This window comes from Microdochium trichocladiopsis (assembly GCF_020744255.1).
Source record: "Microdochium trichocladiopsis strain MPI-CAGE-CH-0230 chromosome Unknown B0I36scaffold_4, whole genome shotgun sequence".
Classification (NCBI taxonomy): Eukaryota; Fungi; Ascomycota; class Sordariomycetes; order Xylariales; family Microdochiaceae; genus Microdochium; species Microdochium trichocladiopsis.
The window spans coordinates 2217874-2235255 of NW_025763547.1; the positions used below are offsets into that span (position 1 = coordinate 2217874).

Here is a 17382-nt window from a genome sequence, read left to right on the forward strand (position 1 = left end):
TTGTTAGATATGAGAAGGAAACTGCCGCACTTAGACGGCTGACTAGTCAAACAGTCATGTATATACCTAGAAAGGCCGTTAAATCAGAGTTTTCTACTATACGTTAGAGACAATAAGCACGCGCCACGATTTTGTGAGCCATCTCCATCATCACGCTGCAGCGCATGTCCTGGGGACTCATTGTCGGAATGACTTGACGATTCAATCGTGTACTCACAGTACGTCTTCTAGGTATATATATCATAAGCGTGTGCAAAACTAAGCCGGACTCCGTCAATCACTCAACGCCTTAGCAACAAGCTCCCTCGCCCGCTCACTAAGCTCCATCCCTAGCGCGAGCTTCTGCCCATCGGCACTCATCTTGCCCCATGTCTTGCGAAGGAGTCCCACCATCTTGTCCTCGTCCACCTTGGCCGCGGACTCAAAGTCGTCGAACTGGTCGTCCAGAAAGACCAGGCACGCCACGTCCTCGAGCACCTGGGTCTCGTCGCTGTCCTCGCGGCCCAGGCCCTCCTTGCGAATCAGCGCGGCGATCCGGTCGATATCGGACTGCGGCAGGGCGTCCCCGGCAGGGTCTTGCTGGTGTTGTTGTTGTAGCAGCTCGGTGACTTTCTGCGCTGCTTGTGACTTTTGCTTGGCCCGCCAGGTCAGGTAGCCTGGGCGGGTTTTGGGGAATGTGTCCCGGGGCATCTCCCATCTGCGATGTCTTGTGTGAGCCAGACGCGACCGAGCAAAATGAGTGATACAATCTCCGGGTTTTGTCTGGGGTATACATATATATGCCCCCCGAAATTGCTCCCTTGGATCAAGTCTTTCCCTAACACACGATAGAGGCGCGCAATGTTCTTTCGAACCAGGACAGAGAGTCGTTGCCAACAAAACATCCGTCCTTATCATGGACCATCATAGTCACGAAGAATTCTTGATTTTTCAGACCAAAAAGAAAACCAAAAAAGAGAGAACTGACCTCCGAAAATGCTGCGCCCGGCACGCAACCTGCAACACCGGCGACGCCTCAGGACACCTCAGCCTAAGCCAGCGCGTCATCTTCTGCGCATAGTGCAGCTCATACGGCACCTCCTTCTCCTTCTCCTTCTCCTCCTCGTCGCCGTCTTGCCCCCCCTTCCCTGCCGACGATGCCGCGGCCGACCCGACAGACGACCCGGCCGCCGCCGAGAAGATGCTCGTCTCCTGGACGACCTTGCCGCTCGCGTCGAGCCGGATGCGCCGCGGGTCCTCGGCGTGCGCCTGGTCGATCAGCCTGAGCGCGCGCTCGTAGGCCGGCGGCAGGTCCGTGAGAAGGCCTGCTGCCATTGTCGTTGCCGGATTACACAAGCGGGCGTCTCTTTGGGGCGGTTTCAGGTTCTGCTGGACGGGGCCCAGTGGAATGGGGGAATCCGATACACAAAGAGAACGTCGAAAGGATACCTGGAAATATGCCCTTCTCCACTAGGAGTGGCACGGAGAGTTAAGATGGCGCTATGGCTTGAGCGGCCCGCGATTGACAGAGACCAAGAAATGCCTCAAGTCGATGGATGGGCTTGCCCCGTTGTCCGGTGTCTCAGTAGAAGACTGTCTTGGTGGTGTCACGCTGAAACGCAGGTGCGTCTTGGGCCACCTGAGGTTGAGAACGAGAGAAAGCAAGGACGCCGTGGAGCGGAACGGCTTGCTGAGTGTGGGGGTCTCGCACGCTAGCGAATGCTATAGCACGGCGTGTGCAGATAACGAAAGCGATGAGCTGTCGGGATGTGATGTGGCGAGTGAGTGAGTGGGCCGGTTGATAGACACCTGTGAGTTTTGAGACAGATTGCCCGGCCTGCGCTAGTACTCAATCCGCTGGCACGCCTCAACTCACCAGCAGCCTCTTGGTACTCGAAAGGTCAAATGTCAAAGGCTATGGAGTTCCCTCACTCACGGCCCCATAATGTGTGCAAGGTGGTGTAAAACTTTAGCGCATGAGCGTTCATCATGATGAGCATTTGGCAATAACTATATGAATATAAATGATGGAAATTGCTGGCAGGCAATTTGGAAGAAAGGGGGTATGCGCTCAAAGATGGTTGCGAAAATGGAGAGGGTGGCAATGATCTACCGGTTGACCATGTCCGTCTCAACATCCAAAACTGTGTGAATGACACATCATTGTACAAGAAAAGAACACGCAGTAACCCGAAGCGCTGAAGCAGGTACTGCCACAAACACATCCCCTCACGTGCCTTCATATGGCTTGTAGGCACGAAAGTGTTCCGGTGGCGGCGGGTTGAACCGGTTGTAAGCCTGAGGCGGAGAGACCGGCCGCACAGCTGACAGCCTGCTGGGAATTGGCGAGTTGAGCGGACTGACGGGTGATGTATCCACCGGAGAGACCGCAGTGTCATCCATTGTCTTGCCGTAGAACGCACTGCCCGCGTCGTGCCGTGAAGAGTAGCTCCTGTCGTAAGGACTTGAAGCTGCGGCGGCGGCCACCCCGGTTCCAAACGCGCCAGTACCTGCTGCTGCTGCAGGCCCATATCCTGCACCGCTGCCGGCCGTGTTCTGTGGGCTACCTCCCATACCACGCACCGATCCGTAGTCTCCCTGGGAACCACGAGCTCCGTACGTGGCAGCTCCTTGTTGCTGAGCACTACCGAGGGGTGGTTGTGAGTAAAAGGCACTGTCGTTCGTGTAGCCCATGGCTGGGAGATAACTGTTCTCCTGTTCCCTCTTCTTGCGGTACCAGAGGAAGTACAAGAAGGCACCAATGCCTATAGCCACAACCGCAAGACCGCCAAGCACGCCGCCGACAATGGCGCCGACGTTGTTGCCCTGAGGAACCGTAGATCCATCAGCCGCTGCCGCAGTAGGGGTGGGTGACCGAGACGATGTAGCAGCCGCGCCCGTATTAGTGGCCTGTGTAACACCACCAACACCGTTTGTGGTTGTGGGGGGAACATTCGCGGCTGTGGAAGGATCATCCGTCGTTGTGCTGCTGCTGTTGTCATCATCATCATCGCTAGCTGTCGTCGGAGTCGTCGTTGCTGGCCGTGTTGATGTCCTGGTAACCGAAGTAGTTGGCCTGGGACGAGTCGTGGTGGAGCTAGTTGTGGTCTTGCTGGACGGCGGATCTGGATCTGAGTCCAGGGCCTCTGGCATATTGATTGTTTGCGAAGAGGACACCCAGTCGCACGAATACATGTGATAGCCATTGTATGGACCGCCGGAATAAGTATAAGTCACACAAGAATTCAAGATTAGGCCCGAGCTGATAGTCGTCAGTACGTTGCGCTCCCATATTTGATACGGCCACCAGGCCAGCAGGAATGTTGTACGCACCAAGTAATTGGCTTCGCATTGTCGCCATCGGCACGCTTGAAACGACCAAAAAAGCTGTCACCCCCAAACCCTTTGCATGACGTGGGGATGTCGCATTGTGGGTTGGATCTCGGACAACAGCCGATAGACTGGGTGTCATGGTCGACTGAGCAGACCTGGCCTGATGGGCATTTCTGGTCCACTGGAGTCGCAGGCGTAAAAGTCAGTATGTGGACATCAAACATCGTCAAAAAGCTAGACGAACCTCCGCCGATGGTACCGCAGAAATTTGCGGCAGCTCTTGCCCGTAGGTCCTGACCCATGAGCGACTCCAAGGATTCCGAGCCGAGAACATCAGCCCCCAGCGTGTCATCGATATTGGCACTGCTTGACCAGAAGCTCTCGGCATGGACATAAGTCGTCGCGAAGCTGACCAGCAGCGCGAGCCTGCGCATGACCGGCGCCATTGTCGAGGATGACTGCCGACAAAGTCGTGAGGCCCGAATCAGGGGTCCCAAAGCAGACCAAATAGAGGAGAGCCGAATCGAGAGAGTTTCGAGAAACAAGCAAGCCAACAGCGAGCAGGATTAAGTAAAATTGGAAACAAACATCGGCTAAAACGGGGGCTTGCGGGGGTCCAGGGTCTTACATAGCGCAACAGCGCATCAGCACCGCACGAGCCCACAACCAGGTCCGTCTTCAGGTGCGAATGGGGACCAGGCTTGGAGAGATTCGGACAACTAGTTCCAGAGATTCCAGGGCGCGCGGGAGCCGTCATCCAACCAGAGTCCGCCGCCATGCACCTCTCGTGGCAGATGGAGGGCGGACAAGGGGGGGCTGGCCAGTGCTCATCAGCCGTGCCTGCCAATAGGGCGGCGCGCCACCGAGGTAGCTGAGCGGCCAAGAACGGCGCCATCTCTGGCGCCGCCTAGCAGTACCAGCTTCGATCTGAGGCCGCCAGCCCTGGTCTTTGGGGTCAAGGATGTCTCGATGGCCTTGGGAAACCTGTCGGCCCTTTCTGCCTTCGCTTGGCCGGGGTCTGCCCATCTATGGCGACATTCTTCATCACGGCCGGGTCGTGGTGGCTGGGCCCGTCTGTGCATCCAGGCGCCGGGAATGACAGGACACGGCGGCTGTAACATGACGTGGGGGCGGGAAGACGAGAGAGACTCGCAACAAATTGAGTGGTACGGCGCTGGACGCTGAAAGACGCGATGCCAACGGTGACGAGTGGCGGGTGACACAGCCTGGAGATGGAATTTGGCCCACACCAGATTCATTGAAGGGGCGTTTAGAGGCCTGCCGGTACCAGACGGTATGACCCCCGCACTGCCGAATCCAGAAGGCGCCGGGGCTCTCTAGCTTGAAACACGACCCCTGTAATCTCACTGCATGGCTACATTCACAGCTGTCAAAGGTCTCCAGCGCTTTCCTCCCTTGTCCAGCCTCGCTAACGGCATGCATTCAATGGCAGCAATGTGCCAAGCACACGGCTCTGGAATAGCTTTGCCTCATGAACCTCCCGCAAGCAGAGATCACTGCGGCTATTCGGTCACAATTTGTTCGATTGAGATCTTACTATTACAACGAGTAGTGCATGCCCTTCGCCGTCGCCATCGCCTTAAGCATTCCAGTCGGTTTCGGTGCCGTCACGTTTCGGGCCAGCGCTGCAGAACGCCATTAAGTTAGTCTGATAATGGGGACTTGAACAGCACATCTGCCCAGGACGGACCACCGCACAAGGAACGCAGCACGACTTACTCTCCTTGCCAGAACTTCTTATCCACCAGGTCGTCAGGAGCCTGGCCGCCGCGGTCATGGCGCTTGTCAAAGTCGACGTTGTGGTTCTCGACCTCACGCTTCTGCTCTTCCGTCAGTCCGGGCTTCGCACCTGGAATCGACTGGTTCCGGACGGAGGGCTGCGGAGTGCCGTCACCCTGGGGCCCCTTCAGTCCCTCCCCGCCTCTCTCCGTCGCCACGGGGCTGCCATCACCTTTGTTTGCACCACCGTCGCGGATTGAGCCGCCCGTCGGGCTTGAACCGGTCTCGGCAGCCTCCTTGGAACGACTTCCGCCCGACGCGGCGCTCGCGTCCTCGGGAGTCTTGCTGCCACCACTGCTACCCTTTTTGCCTTGACCAACATCCGGCGGTGCGGGCCCGGGGTGCTCTGACGACTCCTGAGCCTTGTTGGACTCGGGCTGCTTTTGGGGATTCTCGGCAATGGGGTTGCCCGTAGAGTCGCCGTAGCCTTCCTGACCAGACAGGCGGGGGCCGATTGTGAAGCTGCGGTAGGTCGGATGAGGGCGGATGAGCCTCGGGGTACAGGTGGCGCGGAGCGCACGACCTAAGCGCATGGGAGTGACCATGATTCTGGTTTGTGTAAGTCGACGGTGATATTGACTGGTAGGGACTGAGACTGAGAATGAGTTTCGGCCAATAAGATGGAGATCAATGGCAGGTGACGGCTGAATGTCTGTGGGATGTAATAGCTTTTGAGCTTTCTGGAAGCTCTCGGAGTTTGGGAATGCTGTGTTTGCATCATTTAGAATGATGATGTTATGACATCATGATACTGCTGGGCTAAGATGGACAGCTCGAGTAGCTTGGCGCGACTGCAGTGGGAGCTCCAAGTACTCTGTTGTGGATTTGGGTATTCGCCTCAAGGTGGATTGATGTGTCATGATTGGAAACCGTCATGGCGTCGTGTTGTGACTTTGCAGAATGGCGCAGAGCCTTTACTCCTCGGGTCCATGACCATATGCCATGTAGTTGATGTGCCTGCTGCCTCGAACACAACAGACTTGTACCACCATTGACCCGGTGCCTGTGTCTGGCGGTGCAAGAGGTTGAGAAGGTGCTAAGATCATCGGTTCAAGCTAAACGATACGGTGGCAGAGCTCCACGAGACGGAGTGTTTGATTGTTTCTCTATCTTGGGCTACAGCCAAGTTGAGCGAATGCCTTATCGTGGGTCTACCAGGGGTATGGTACAAGGCGGGCTTCGCTACAACATGTGGAAGGCTCCAAGATTGCAAGAAATTAACGACTCGCGAGTTGCTTATCTTGATGCCTTTTTGGATCGTCGCGTTGCGCAAAATGATCCCAGGCAGAAGCAACTTTCATGGTCATTCGCAGCGCCATTACTGACAGGGCCAGGCCCATGGGCAGTCGGGAGTCGCATGCCAAGCCCCCAGCTGCTCATATGACGGACTGCCTGATGCAGGCAGTGGGTGCAGCAGCAAGCGCAACAGCTCCAAGCTTCGCTGGCGCGCAGCGACCCCACAGCAACTCGGGGTGAGCTCAGCCTGCCCCCAAGGCTGCTAGCCTCGTCCATGCATCACCCGCCGTCACCGTTATCCACAAACACAACAACACTGCCAATCTCTGCTCCATACCCCGACCCACGACACCTCACGACACGCAACGGCTGGGGCATTCCGATTCAAGCACTCCGCCGCGACTGCACAGAGCTCGAAAGCAGCGCCTACGTTCCCCTAGCACGAATCTGCGCCGCCTGAAAACCCCTCTCGGCAGCGCTTCGCTTCTCCGCACCAACGCACACGACTCTTTGACCGCCAGGTCCAGCGAGCTACCATGGCCTCCCGGAAGAAGGTTCTGCTCAAGGTGCGCTCAAGACCCGGCGTCGTGCCGCCTAGTCGAACAGTGGTTCTAACGCTGCCATCTCCTCATAGGTCATCATCCTTGGCGACAGCGGTGTCGGCAAGACCAGCTTGATGAACCAATATGTACGTGCCGGTCCAAGCCAGTCCGCAGCAGAAGCGCCCGCCGAACTCGGCTCTCCCTGTTCCGCACACTTGAGTATCGGACAAATATTGACTGGAATCACGTGTCGCAGGTCAACAAGAAGTTCAGCGCCAGCTACAAAGCCACCATCGGCGCCGACTTCCTCACTAGGGAAGTGCTCGTTGACGACAGACAAGTGACCATGCAGGTACGACACCAACATTCTCATACTCGCCTCTCATGTTCACGGAGCATTTCCGCCTGTGCGGCTTGAGACTGACGCTTGCCAAACTCGCTATAGCTCTGGGATACAGCCGGCCAGGAGCGCTTCCAGTCACTCGGCGTGGCGTTCTACCGTGGCGCCGACTGCTGCGTGCTCGTCTACGATGTCAACAACTCCAAGAGCTTCGACGCCCTCGACAGCTGGCGGGATGAGTTCTTGATACAAGCCTCGCCTCGCGATCCTGAGAACTTCCCCTTCGTAAGCCCGGCCACCCCACGGATATCTGCCGTCCCGCGCAGGAACTAATGTCATGTACAGGTCGTCCTTGGCAACAAGATTGACGTCGAGGAGAGCAAGCGTATTGTGAGTCCATCAAACAAAAACATGGAGGTGGCGTGAGACAGCCTGCTGACAGCAAGTCCAGATCTCGACCAAGAGGGCTGCTACTTTCTGCCAGTCCAAGGGCGACATTCCCTACTTTGAGACCAGTGCCAAGGAGGCCATCAACGTCGAGCAGGCATTTGAAGGTATGTTGCATGAGGACTGCCGCGCTCCGTTTCGCCATCATCTTCTGACGTGTACATGTCTTTCAGTGATCGCTCGCAACGCCCTTGCCCAGGAAGAGTCTGAGGAGTTCAGCGGCGACTTCCAGGACCCGATCAACATCCACATCGAGAACCCCCGCGATGGCTGCTCCTGCTAAGCGCGCCCAACTCGCACCACTAGTCTGATTCACGGCGTTGAGGGGTTTTGATGTTCAGTCTGCTTCGTGCATTCCTTGAAATGAGAGTTGGAAATGTTGACACATGAGTACGACTTGGGGTTCTGCAAATGACATCAGCATGATAATGAGCCGAGCTGGGTTCCAACGTCCCGCTTGGCCTCAATGCGGTGGCACTCACCACAGCTCCCACAGCCAGGCCGTGCTTGGAGTGGCACGCATGCATAGACCATCGGAAAGCACCGTTGCTTGGTTTTTTTTTAGTTGTTGATGTTCCGTCTTTCTACAATTGGTAGACACCTTATATACAGTGGCTCGCTTTACATATCATTCCTCATTTTCCCCCTTGAAGATCACAAGCTCCACGCACTCAAGTCAAGCTACGATATCGAGTGCTGAAGTAGGGCCACACGTCGATGCGGCCTGCGATGCATCAACAGTAAAACCTCAAGTTGCTCACATCTGCATTATCTAGCAACGGCACGCTCAAGCCTAACGTATGAGCGGTGGTTGGCTATATCGATCACTCGTTGGGATGTCGCAGCATAGACGGAAAATCGTCATGACCAATTGGCCCTGCCAGGGACTGAAAATAGCCCGTGACGCAGCTCGGCTGACGCTGCGCTGCTGCACGTAGGGAGGGACGCGCGTTTCAGGTTTAGCTCGTGAGCGGCCCGTATTCCCCCCCAAACTCTTGACCACGACACATTAGCGTCGCCTACCGACGAGGAGGAGTAAGCCTTCCCTTCCTTTGCTGGCTGCGTGAGCAATCCTTCCCCATCCCTCTCTTGCCATTGTTATTCCTCGTTACACGTCTGCTTGCGTCTGTGCGAATATTCTCGCGACTTCGAGGTGTCCGCACGGCAAAAATGGAATGCGCAGGACAATTGCCGGAGTCGAATTCCAAACACTGACGTGACTGGACTACCTGTTCCCTGAACCCGACAGACAGGCAGGCAGACAGGCAGGGGTCCTTGCCCTGCTTCGGACGTGCGCCAAGCACTGCCCGCTTCTCCGACAAAGTACATTCAGTCAGTCACTACAGCGCTTGTCCACCTTTTGTGTTCATTCCTCTAGGGACGTCGACTGCTCTGGCTGCTGTATTACTGCGTAGTGTGATACTCGTCTCTGGCGGGACGATTCAGCTCTCTGACCCACGCGCGCGCGCGCCCAACACCACCACTCCCGCATGGAAACAACGACGGTACGCCTGATGATTGCGGTTCGATCCCGGGGCGACCCTTGAACGACACCGACTCCGAGCAGCAGCACCAGGTGTCATACCTATACCAATAAAGACGACGTAACAGCAGGACAGCCGAGCTCAACGCGACAAGCTCGGGAACACGCTCAAGCCAACGGCGGCTCCTTTGCCGAAACATAGTCCGTGGGGAGAGGCGACACGCCAGGTCCGGGCGGAAAGGGCATCGAAACATGGCCGCCCAGCAGATGACGTCGCCGGCGCCGGCGCCGGCTGAGACGAACCCAGGGCGCGGCCGCAGGCTTTCCGAGATGTCGACGTACTCGGCCGACGTCGCAGATTCTTTCACGTCGGGCCTGTCGAGCATGTCGGTCCGGAAGCGCTTCGGCCTCGGCCAGCTGGGCCGGCGGGCCCTGGGGTTGTTCTGTCTGATGGTCACGGTGTGCCTTTGGACCGTGTCTAATTTCCTGGCTAGTGTATGTTGCCCCTCTCTACTTGTCTTGTTCGTGTGCCGCATCCTCAGCATGTGTGCTTGGGAGAACGAGGTGCGGATATGATGGTGTTTCGACCTGGCCCGCTGACTGCTCCTCGCCGTGGCTTTGCACAGTCCATATTTTCCGACAGCACGTACAGCAAGCCGTTTTTTGTGGTATACATCAACAGCTCAATGTTTGCCATCTCATTAATACCCATAGCGATACGATATATCTTGCGGAACGGCGGGTTTGGCCAGGTGCGGAGCCTCGCATTGCAGGCGTGGAAGGAGCGACACCACTCGTCGTCCGCGGGGACAAAAACGTTCAATGAGGAAGAGGCGGCGTTCATGGCGGACGACCAGCTTACGATAGACGACGAGGCGAGCCTCGAGGGTTTCGAGACCCAAGGCCCTCGCAACAGCAGCAGCAGCCACACCCGCAGCAAAAGCATAGCTTCGGACGCAAAGCTGACACTATGGGAAACGGCGGGGCTGAGCCTCGAGTTTAGCATCCTCTGGGTGCTCGCCAACTACTTTGCGTCGGCATGCCTTGAGTACACGAGCGTCGCAAGCAGCACGATCCTCACGTCGACCAGTAGCATATGGACACTGATCTTCTGCGCCGTCCTCAAGATCGAATCCTTTAGCATTCGCAAACTGCTTGCGGTCCTGGGCTCGCTCGTTGGCGTGATTCTCATCTCGAGCATCGACCTCTCGGGAAAGGACAATGACGACGGAAGAGGCGACTTTCCGCACAAGAGCCAGCGCGAAATTGCCATTGGCGATACCATGGCGTTCATTAGCGCTCTCGTGTACGGCGTGTACGTCGTCGTCATGAAGGTCCGCATCGGTAACGAGAGCCGCGTCAACATGCCAGTGTTCTTTGGCCTCGTGGGAACTTTCAACATTTGCCTGCTCTGGCCCGTCTTCTTCATCCTGCACATGACTGGAATAGAGCCCGTGAGTGCTTCCGGCCCGCTCAGTGCGTTGTCCTAGTTGCCAGATATGCTGACCCGCTGTCATGTAGTTTGAGCTACCCCCTGCAGCGCATATTTGGGGCATCATCCTCGTGAGTCGCCTTCGAAGCACACAGACCCTTATACTCAAGATTGCGTACTGACTGAGCCTGCTCGCACATGTAGTTCAACTCCGTAGCCAGCTTCGTCGCCGACATGTCGTGGGCCTATGCCATGCTGCTGACCACGCCGCTAGTTGTGACCGTGGGCCTGTCGTTGACGATCCCGCTATCACTCGTCGGCGAGATGATCCAGTACGGGCAGTACTCGAGCTTCTTATACTGGGTCGGCGCCGTGATTGTGGTCCTCAGCTTCATCTTTGTGAACCATGAGAGCCACGACGATGAGGCTGAGAGCCATGCGACAAAGGATGTTGCGGATACTGGGGTGGATGGTCTAAGAATGGAGGATGCGGCAGCGACTCCACGAGCGACTTGATGCGCCTCGAGAAGCAAGTGTCTGTATTTGAACAGGCTCGCATGTATGGCGTTGTTCTGATGTTTTATTTGGCGTTAAGTGGGTGTATAAGCGATTGGATATAGCGTCATGATTACGGAGGCAATCTCTGATAGAAAAGCGATAGAGTGAACTTTGCTATACAGCACAAGGCCCGCAGTCTTCTGCTCTTTGCGATTCATATGCTTGACTTTCACGACAGGATCCTGGCAGTCCAGTGCCCAGGACTCTTGGTCAGTAAGCAGCAAATGTCAAATCCAAAGACAATGTTACGTTTGGCCCTGAACGACCAGAGGGGGCTGGCAGTGCGCAGGCCCGTACCCTCGACTTTGACTCGTCAACCTGCGGGCATCGTAGAGTGCTTCTGATGAGCTGCGGCAGAATGGTCACCTGTAGTCCTGATCACGGGGCATGCATGACCCGAGCAGTCGGGATGTGGGACACGCACTCCATCGGGCTTGGCGGAGTAGTTGACCCCAGAGAGGCAGTTAGGCGCCGCCCGTCCGATGTCCAGTGTGTCGTTAGCACGGGATCTTAGGCCCTGCATGCGCGCGGCGCACGACAAGCCACAGCGTGGTTTTGACATGCGCTGGTACGCTCAGATGCAAGCTGGAGATCGTGGCGCGGTATACACATCGGCCGATCCCCATGGTATATCGCTGAATGTTCGAGACCGACCCCCAGTCGGAGATATTTCCCTGCCGCGTCGAGTCTCGGAATTTGCCCATCCCCGTCAACATGGGCAATTCTGACAGATGCCGTGGTCTAGACCGGTCTTGTGGGTTGTTCGATTGCTGGTTGTCTGAATGTTTGCGGGATCGATGGGTTTAGAGTTTGGACAGGGACAGGGGAGGGCGAATTCCAAGCTCGTGCTGATACCACGGCTCTTTTTGAGTCTGCCATGTTCCTGGCGATCCTTTGTCGGGCAGTAGCAATAAACCAACGGGCGAAGTACAAGGCCATAGTTGGGTACTCGGGGCTACTGGGTTTTCCAGAATATGCGCTCTGTGCTGCTCTCATGCCTCTTGCGAAAAGGGGTGAGATGCAAATGATTTCCAATGGTTATCCTGGAGGAGCAAGACCTCGGGGATCGACCGATGCTCGTGGGGTCGAGCAGCAAGACCCCGCAGTTCTTTAGTCGCAAGCCCTCTGTCGCCTGGAGAGTGCTGATTGCGTGCTCAAGGGACTGGTCGCAGTGCCTTGGTCAGCGTTATCAGTAGAGGCCGCCATGGTTTGTGATCCTGCAAATGTGAAGGGTCGGTCGTGGCGGGCGTCGGGGGACTCTGTCCGCATGTGAGAGATCGAATCTGGGCCGCGCACGCCACCACCGGGGCCCCCACCATGTGAGTCCGCCTGGGCCGACTTTTCGATGTCCCCGTCTTTGGCAGAGCAGAGCCAGAATACAGGGCAGACCCGCTTGTGACGGAGCCATGCTCTGCAACTCCGTCACCTTGCCACATGGGTGCTGCCCTCTGACGGCGACCCGACAACCAGAAAAGGCTGTCGAGTTCCCTTCGTCGCGGGTGTCCAGGCCGGCCATCTGGTTCATGTCGTTGTGCCTTCTGCTAGTCATGAATTTGACCCCGACCCGAGCAATCTTGATCTACTGCAAGCGCCTGTTAGCGTCCGCCTCGTAACTCCGCCGCCGCCAACTTACATCATCAGCCTCCTGTCGCCTCCGGGCCAGCCGCATCCTTCTTTTGTCCCCTTTGGTAGCCACGAACAACCACAGGATCGTTCCAAGCAAACATCCCAGGAGCAACTGCCCAAGCCGGCCAGCCTGGTAGCGCGATCACTAGATCCACTGGCATCGCACCCTACCACAGTCGCTGCCTGGTGGCCACGAGGCCTCACCCGGTGCCCCGGGCACCCGCGTGCTTGTGGTTGATCCTTGGAGCAAGTCCCATAGGTTAATCGCCTTGCGGTGCTGCATCAACATTGCGCATCCTCTGCCTTTGATCTGCGACATCACAGAGAGCACTTGTCCCAAGGAGCAAAGTGCCATATCTTCCTCAACGGGAAACTGCCCCGCGGCGGCCGTGCTTTCCTTTGCTTGTCAACAAGGCAATTTCGTTCAGTGGACAAGCTTGTGAGGTGGCTCTGCCTTCAGGGTCGCTTCACCAGCAGTCCGTTGTCGCCTGCATCCTTAACAACCCAAGTCAACCACTCCTGGTGACAACTTTCCTACCATCTTCACGACCAACAGCATTCCTAGTTGGCCTCATTCCCTAGCAAACCACTTATACCTATATTGACAACCCCCAACCGTCACTGCCACATTCGACAACCAATCTTCAGCCACTTGGGCTTGCTTTCAAAATGCCTTCAAAGATGGACGAGGCAGCTGCCCGCTCTCTCTCACAGTCTATCAACATTGCAACCCGTTCCGTTCACACCAAGCTTAACAAGCTCATCATATTCCGCCTCCCTTTGGCTCTTCCACCGCAGACCGATGACGGCTCCAACTACGTTTCAGGACTGCTCCACGTAGCACCAATCTACATCGCTTTCGAGTCGTTGTGGGAGAAGATTGTGCACTCTGCACCGTCTCAATCGCCTTCACCAGAGCCCGACACCAGAGCGTCTGGAGGGCATGTCTGCTCAACGTGTGCGGTCAAGACGGCCGAGACAGACGCCCCCGATCTCCACACGCTACCAGAAGTCCTCGAGGCATCACACGTCCCAGCTGTCAGCTCTCGCATACGCACCATTCTTTCAGATCTGGCCTTCCCAGAAATGAGACGTACAGGTCCTCTTCAGAATGATCTCATGACCCTGACCGGCTGGTCCAGTTGTACCCTTGCCGAGCATCTGAATCATGCTGTCGAAGCACCCGTCCTCAGCTCCTTCCTCCACCACGTCCGACATGCAGTTGAGACCCGACCGCATGTGCTCCTGGCCTATGGTTGGGTTTTATACATGGCCCTTTTTTCTGGGGGTCGCTTCATACGAGCCGCTCTCGAGGCCGCCGGACCAGCCTTCTGGGCCGTGCCGGCAGATATTTCGCCGTCGCCTTTGGCCTCCCCAAACGTAAGACCCGAGACCAAGGAGCGAAATGACGTCGGGCCTTTACAGTTCTTTCGCTTCAACACCTCAGACGACGGCGAAGGGCTTAAACAGATGTTCAAAGACCGCCTCATGGAGCTCGAAGTGCTTCTGAGCGATACAGAGCGCGAGGAAATTGTGCAAGAAGCCCAGAACATTTTCGACTTCATGGTCAAGATGGTGATGGAGCTGGATGATGTTTGCGGCACAGATCAAGGTGCTGGTAGCAAGCTGCTTAGTTTGCGCAGCCGAGACAGCGTGGTGGTGGAGAAGGAGCGCCGACAGCAGAAGACGGAACAGGGCCGGTCGTCAAAGTCAGTCGCTGCCTCTGGGAAATCAGGTGACGGTAGGCGAGGATGGCTCCGATTCCTTTGAGCATGATTGTGAACCGTTAGCGGCACATTTTCAGCGTGGCATTCGTGTTTTCGGCTTTAGACTGGCATTATCAGGCGCAGGGAGTTCGGGTTGTGGAGGCGGCAGCCAGACAAGAGATGATACCCCATGGTAGACCGTGAGATAAGAATGCAACGTACGAGCAATACTAGAGGCTGCTTGAACGATGGGTTGATTTCGGTCCGCAACCATGGTCAGATGTGTGTTGTTTGGATAATGACAAACATGTCACAAACGGCATGACTACAATGAGCAGCTTTGCTCTGAGCCTTGGCCTCGGAAGACTCGCCCGGAAAATGAGTTTACAGAGCCATGTCACATTCTTGACTGCACCCTGCCTCGGAGAACCCCAAAACTGGCCAGTGCGATCCGCCTGAGCTACAATGTGAGCCGTCGAGAACAATGGCTCCGTGGGTTTTGGAATCTGATCTGCCAAGTTGGCACCCTGGAGGTCTTCCTGAAATCAAGACAAGACACAAGCAAGTCCCGAGTGAACAACATCGACGGGTCAGGTGGTGGAGAGCTCCGCCGAAAGAGCTCCAGCATGCCGGCCGCGCACGCAAGGTGCTGTACCCGACCCAGAAAACCACGGCTTCTGACCACTCATGACGAGGTATTTCGTGGGGCTCAATTTTTTGCTGGCGGGCATGCGCCCCGTCCCAGAGAAAGAACCTCAACCCGCACTCGTCTCCATCATCACCGCCGGTTGCCATCACCAAACAACCTCTCTTTTCTAATTCTCAGCCTAGAATTCGTTGTGCGTGTCGAGCTCCCACCGGCAAAGGTACATTGGCGCTGCGTCCCGACAATTCCTCTTCTCGGTGCAGGCAGTCCCTTGTAGTTGGGCTTCTTCTGTCCGCTTCTTGATTTCTCTCCCCGAAGTCCTTTCTAGCAACAAAAGCCCGAAAACATGCCTGCCGCCATACGGACCCTCGCGCCATTCCTGCGCGCGTCGCGCCAGTCCCTCAGATCCGGTAGCTCTGCCAGCTCGCTCTTCACAGCGGGCCGCCAGCAGGCTGTCGCTTCGGCGTTTGTCCGGTACGCCTCGTACGAGCGGACAAAGCCTCACGTCAACATTGGTACCATTGGCCACGTTGATCACGGCAAGGTGAGTTGATGTGGCCCCCTTCCTCCAGCTCGAGAAACCAGCCAGCAAAATCAGAAGTAGAAAGAGAGACCTGTTTCATGAGAAGACAACAAGGACTAACTCGACTTCTCCCTTGGTCGTACTCGTCATAGACCACACTCTCTGCCGCCATCACCAAGAGGCAGGCCGAGAAGGGCCTGGCCAGCTTCCTCGACTATGGCTCGATCGACAAGGCTCCCGAGGAGCGCAAGCGCGGCATCACCATCTCGACGGCCCACATCGAGTACTCGACCGAGAACCGCCACTACTCGCACGTCGACTGCCCTGGCCACGCCGATTACATCAAGAACATGATCACCGGTGCCGCCAACATGGACGGCGCCATCATTGTCGTCGCCGCCTCGGACGGCCAGATGCCGCAGACCCGCGAGCACCTGCTGCTCGCGCGGCAGGTCGGCGTGCAGAAGATTGTCGTCTTTGTCAACAAGGTCGACGCCATCGACGACCCGGAGATGCTGGAGCTCGTCGAGATGGAGATGCGTGAGCTGCTGAGCACCTACGGCTTCGAGGGCGACGACACCCCCGTCATCATGGGCTCCGCGCTCATGGCCATGGAGGGCAAGCGGCCCGAGATTGGCGAGACCAAGATTGACGAGCTGCTCGCCGCCGTCGACTCGTGGATCCCCACCCCCGAGCGCGACCTCGACAAGCCCTTCCTCATGTCCGTCGAGGACGTCTTCTCCATTGCCGGCCGTGGCACCGTCGCCTCCGGCCGCGTCGAGCGCGGCACGCTCAAGCGTGATGCCGAGGTCGAGCTCGTCGGCAAGTCCGGCGAGATCATCAAGACCAAGGTCACCGACATTGAGACGTTCAAGAAGTCTTGCGACGAGTCCCGCGCCGGCGACAACTCTGGCCTGCTCCTCCGTGGTGTCCGCCGTGAGGACATCCGCCGCGGCATGGTCGTCGTCAAGCCCGGCTCCGTCAAGGCCCACAAGAAGTTCATGATCTCCCTCTACGTCCTCACCAAGGAGGAAGGTGGCCGCCACACCGGCTTCCACGAGAACTACCGCCCGCAAATGTTCATCCGCACCGCCGACGAGTCGTGCGCGCTCACCTTCCCCGACGATGTCGAGGACAAGTCCCGCATCATCATGCCCGGTGACAACGTCGAGATGGTAGCCGAGCTGCACAACCCTATCGCCATCGAGTCCGGCCAGCGTGTCAACATCCGTGAAGGTGGCCGCACTGTTGCCACCGGCCTGATCACCCAGATCATTGAATAAAGCGATCACTGGTGGTTTGTGTGTTATGAAAGAGATGGAGATCCCGCGAGGAGCGCCTTTGGTACTGATGCCGATGCGGACTCCCGGAGAATCCTGATCAATGTATGAAAGATCTGTTCGGACGATGTAGATGAAAGGAAAAAAGGGACTAGATGATCGCGGAGTTTGCTCGGTTGGTTTAGTCCTCTGTTCACTGTATATGGTAGCCATCCCACACGAATTGTACAACATATCTCCAATCTCTCCACACCACAAAGGCGTTGATGTTGGCGAAGTGCAGACATTCTCATGACTCCGTGCATGCCACATATTCAAGGTCCTGGGCAGACTTCGCGTAATCTTGCGGATACAGCCTTAAGTTGAGTCCTCATGCCCAAGAACAAACGACCACCTCAACTGCGGTACTATGGGTAACATGAAATCATGGGACTTTAAGTCTATTAATTTA

The 17382-nt window shown here is 56.7% G+C and overlaps 7 protein-coding genes across 7 annotated transcripts; 4 read left to right on the forward strand and 3 right to left on the reverse strand.

Annotated features, from left to right (window-relative positions):
- Window positions 1–182: 182 nt before the first annotated feature.
- Window positions 183–1779, reverse strand: B0I36DRAFT_383143 (uncharacterized protein). Its single transcript, XM_046160945.1, has 2 exons — window positions 968–1779; window positions 183–697 (listed from the first exon to the last, which is right to left on the reverse strand). Exons 1-2 carry the CDS (start codon window positions 1312–1314, stop codon window positions 274–276), a joined length of 771 nt encoding a protein of 256 aa, XP_046014081.1. The 5' UTR covers window positions 1315–1779; the 3' UTR covers window positions 183–273.
- A 137-nt stretch (window positions 1780–1916) lies between these two features.
- Window positions 1917–3867, reverse strand: B0I36DRAFT_383144 (uncharacterized protein). The gene is made up of 3 exons (XM_046160946.1): window positions 3557–3867; window positions 3313–3493; window positions 1917–3241 (listed from the first exon to the last, which is right to left on the reverse strand). The coding sequence occupies exons 1-3, from the start codon at window positions 3756–3758 to the stop codon at window positions 2209–2211; spliced, it is 1416 nt and encodes a 471-aa protein (XP_046014082.1). The 5' UTR covers window positions 3759–3867; the 3' UTR covers window positions 1917–2208.
- Window positions 3868–4838: 971 nt separating this feature from the next.
- B0I36DRAFT_321052 (uncharacterized protein) lies at window positions 4839–5970 on the reverse strand. Its single transcript, XM_046153643.1, has one exon. It carries the CDS (start codon window positions 5655–5657, stop codon window positions 5049–5051), a length of 609 nt encoding a protein of 202 aa, XP_046014083.1. The 5' UTR covers window positions 5658–5970; the 3' UTR covers window positions 4839–5048.
- A 914-nt stretch (window positions 5971–6884) lies between these two features.
- B0I36DRAFT_373606 (small GTPase superfamily) lies at window positions 6885–7960 on the forward strand (the record flags this gene model as incomplete). Its single annotated transcript, XM_046160207.1, has 7 exons — window positions 6885–6914; window positions 6983–7036; window positions 7147–7242; window positions 7336–7515; window positions 7576–7620; window positions 7682–7784; window positions 7851–7960. 7 exons carry the CDS (start codon window positions 6885–6887, stop codon window positions 7958–7960), a joined length of 618 nt encoding a protein of 205 aa, XP_046014084.1.
- A 1672-nt stretch (window positions 7961–9632) lies between these two features.
- Window positions 9633–11307, forward strand: B0I36DRAFT_321059 (uncharacterized protein). The gene is made up of 3 exons (XM_046153644.1): window positions 9633–10614; window positions 10682–10723; window positions 10797–11307. The coding sequence occupies exons 1-3, from the start codon at window positions 9658–9660 to the stop codon at window positions 11106–11108; spliced, it is 1311 nt and encodes a 436-aa protein (XP_046014085.1). The 5' UTR covers window positions 9633–9657; the 3' UTR covers window positions 11109–11307.
- Window positions 11308–13445: 2138 nt separating this feature from the next.
- On the forward strand, window positions 13446–14546 carry B0I36DRAFT_361947 (uncharacterized protein; the record flags this gene model as incomplete). Its single annotated transcript, XM_046158568.1, has 1 exon — window positions 13446–14546. One exon carries the CDS (start codon window positions 13446–13448, stop codon window positions 14544–14546), a length of 1101 nt encoding a protein of 366 aa, XP_046014086.1.
- An 838-nt stretch (window positions 14547–15384) lies between these two features.
- B0I36DRAFT_287498 (P-loop containing nucleoside triphosphate hydrolase protein) lies at window positions 15385–17367 on the forward strand. The gene is made up of 2 exons (XM_046151623.1): window positions 15385–15672; window positions 15804–17367. The coding sequence occupies exons 1-2, from the start codon at window positions 15475–15477 to the stop codon at window positions 16932–16934; spliced, it is 1329 nt and encodes a 442-aa protein (XP_046014087.1). The 5' UTR covers window positions 15385–15474; the 3' UTR covers window positions 16935–17367.
- Window positions 17368–17382: the final 15 nt, after the last annotated feature.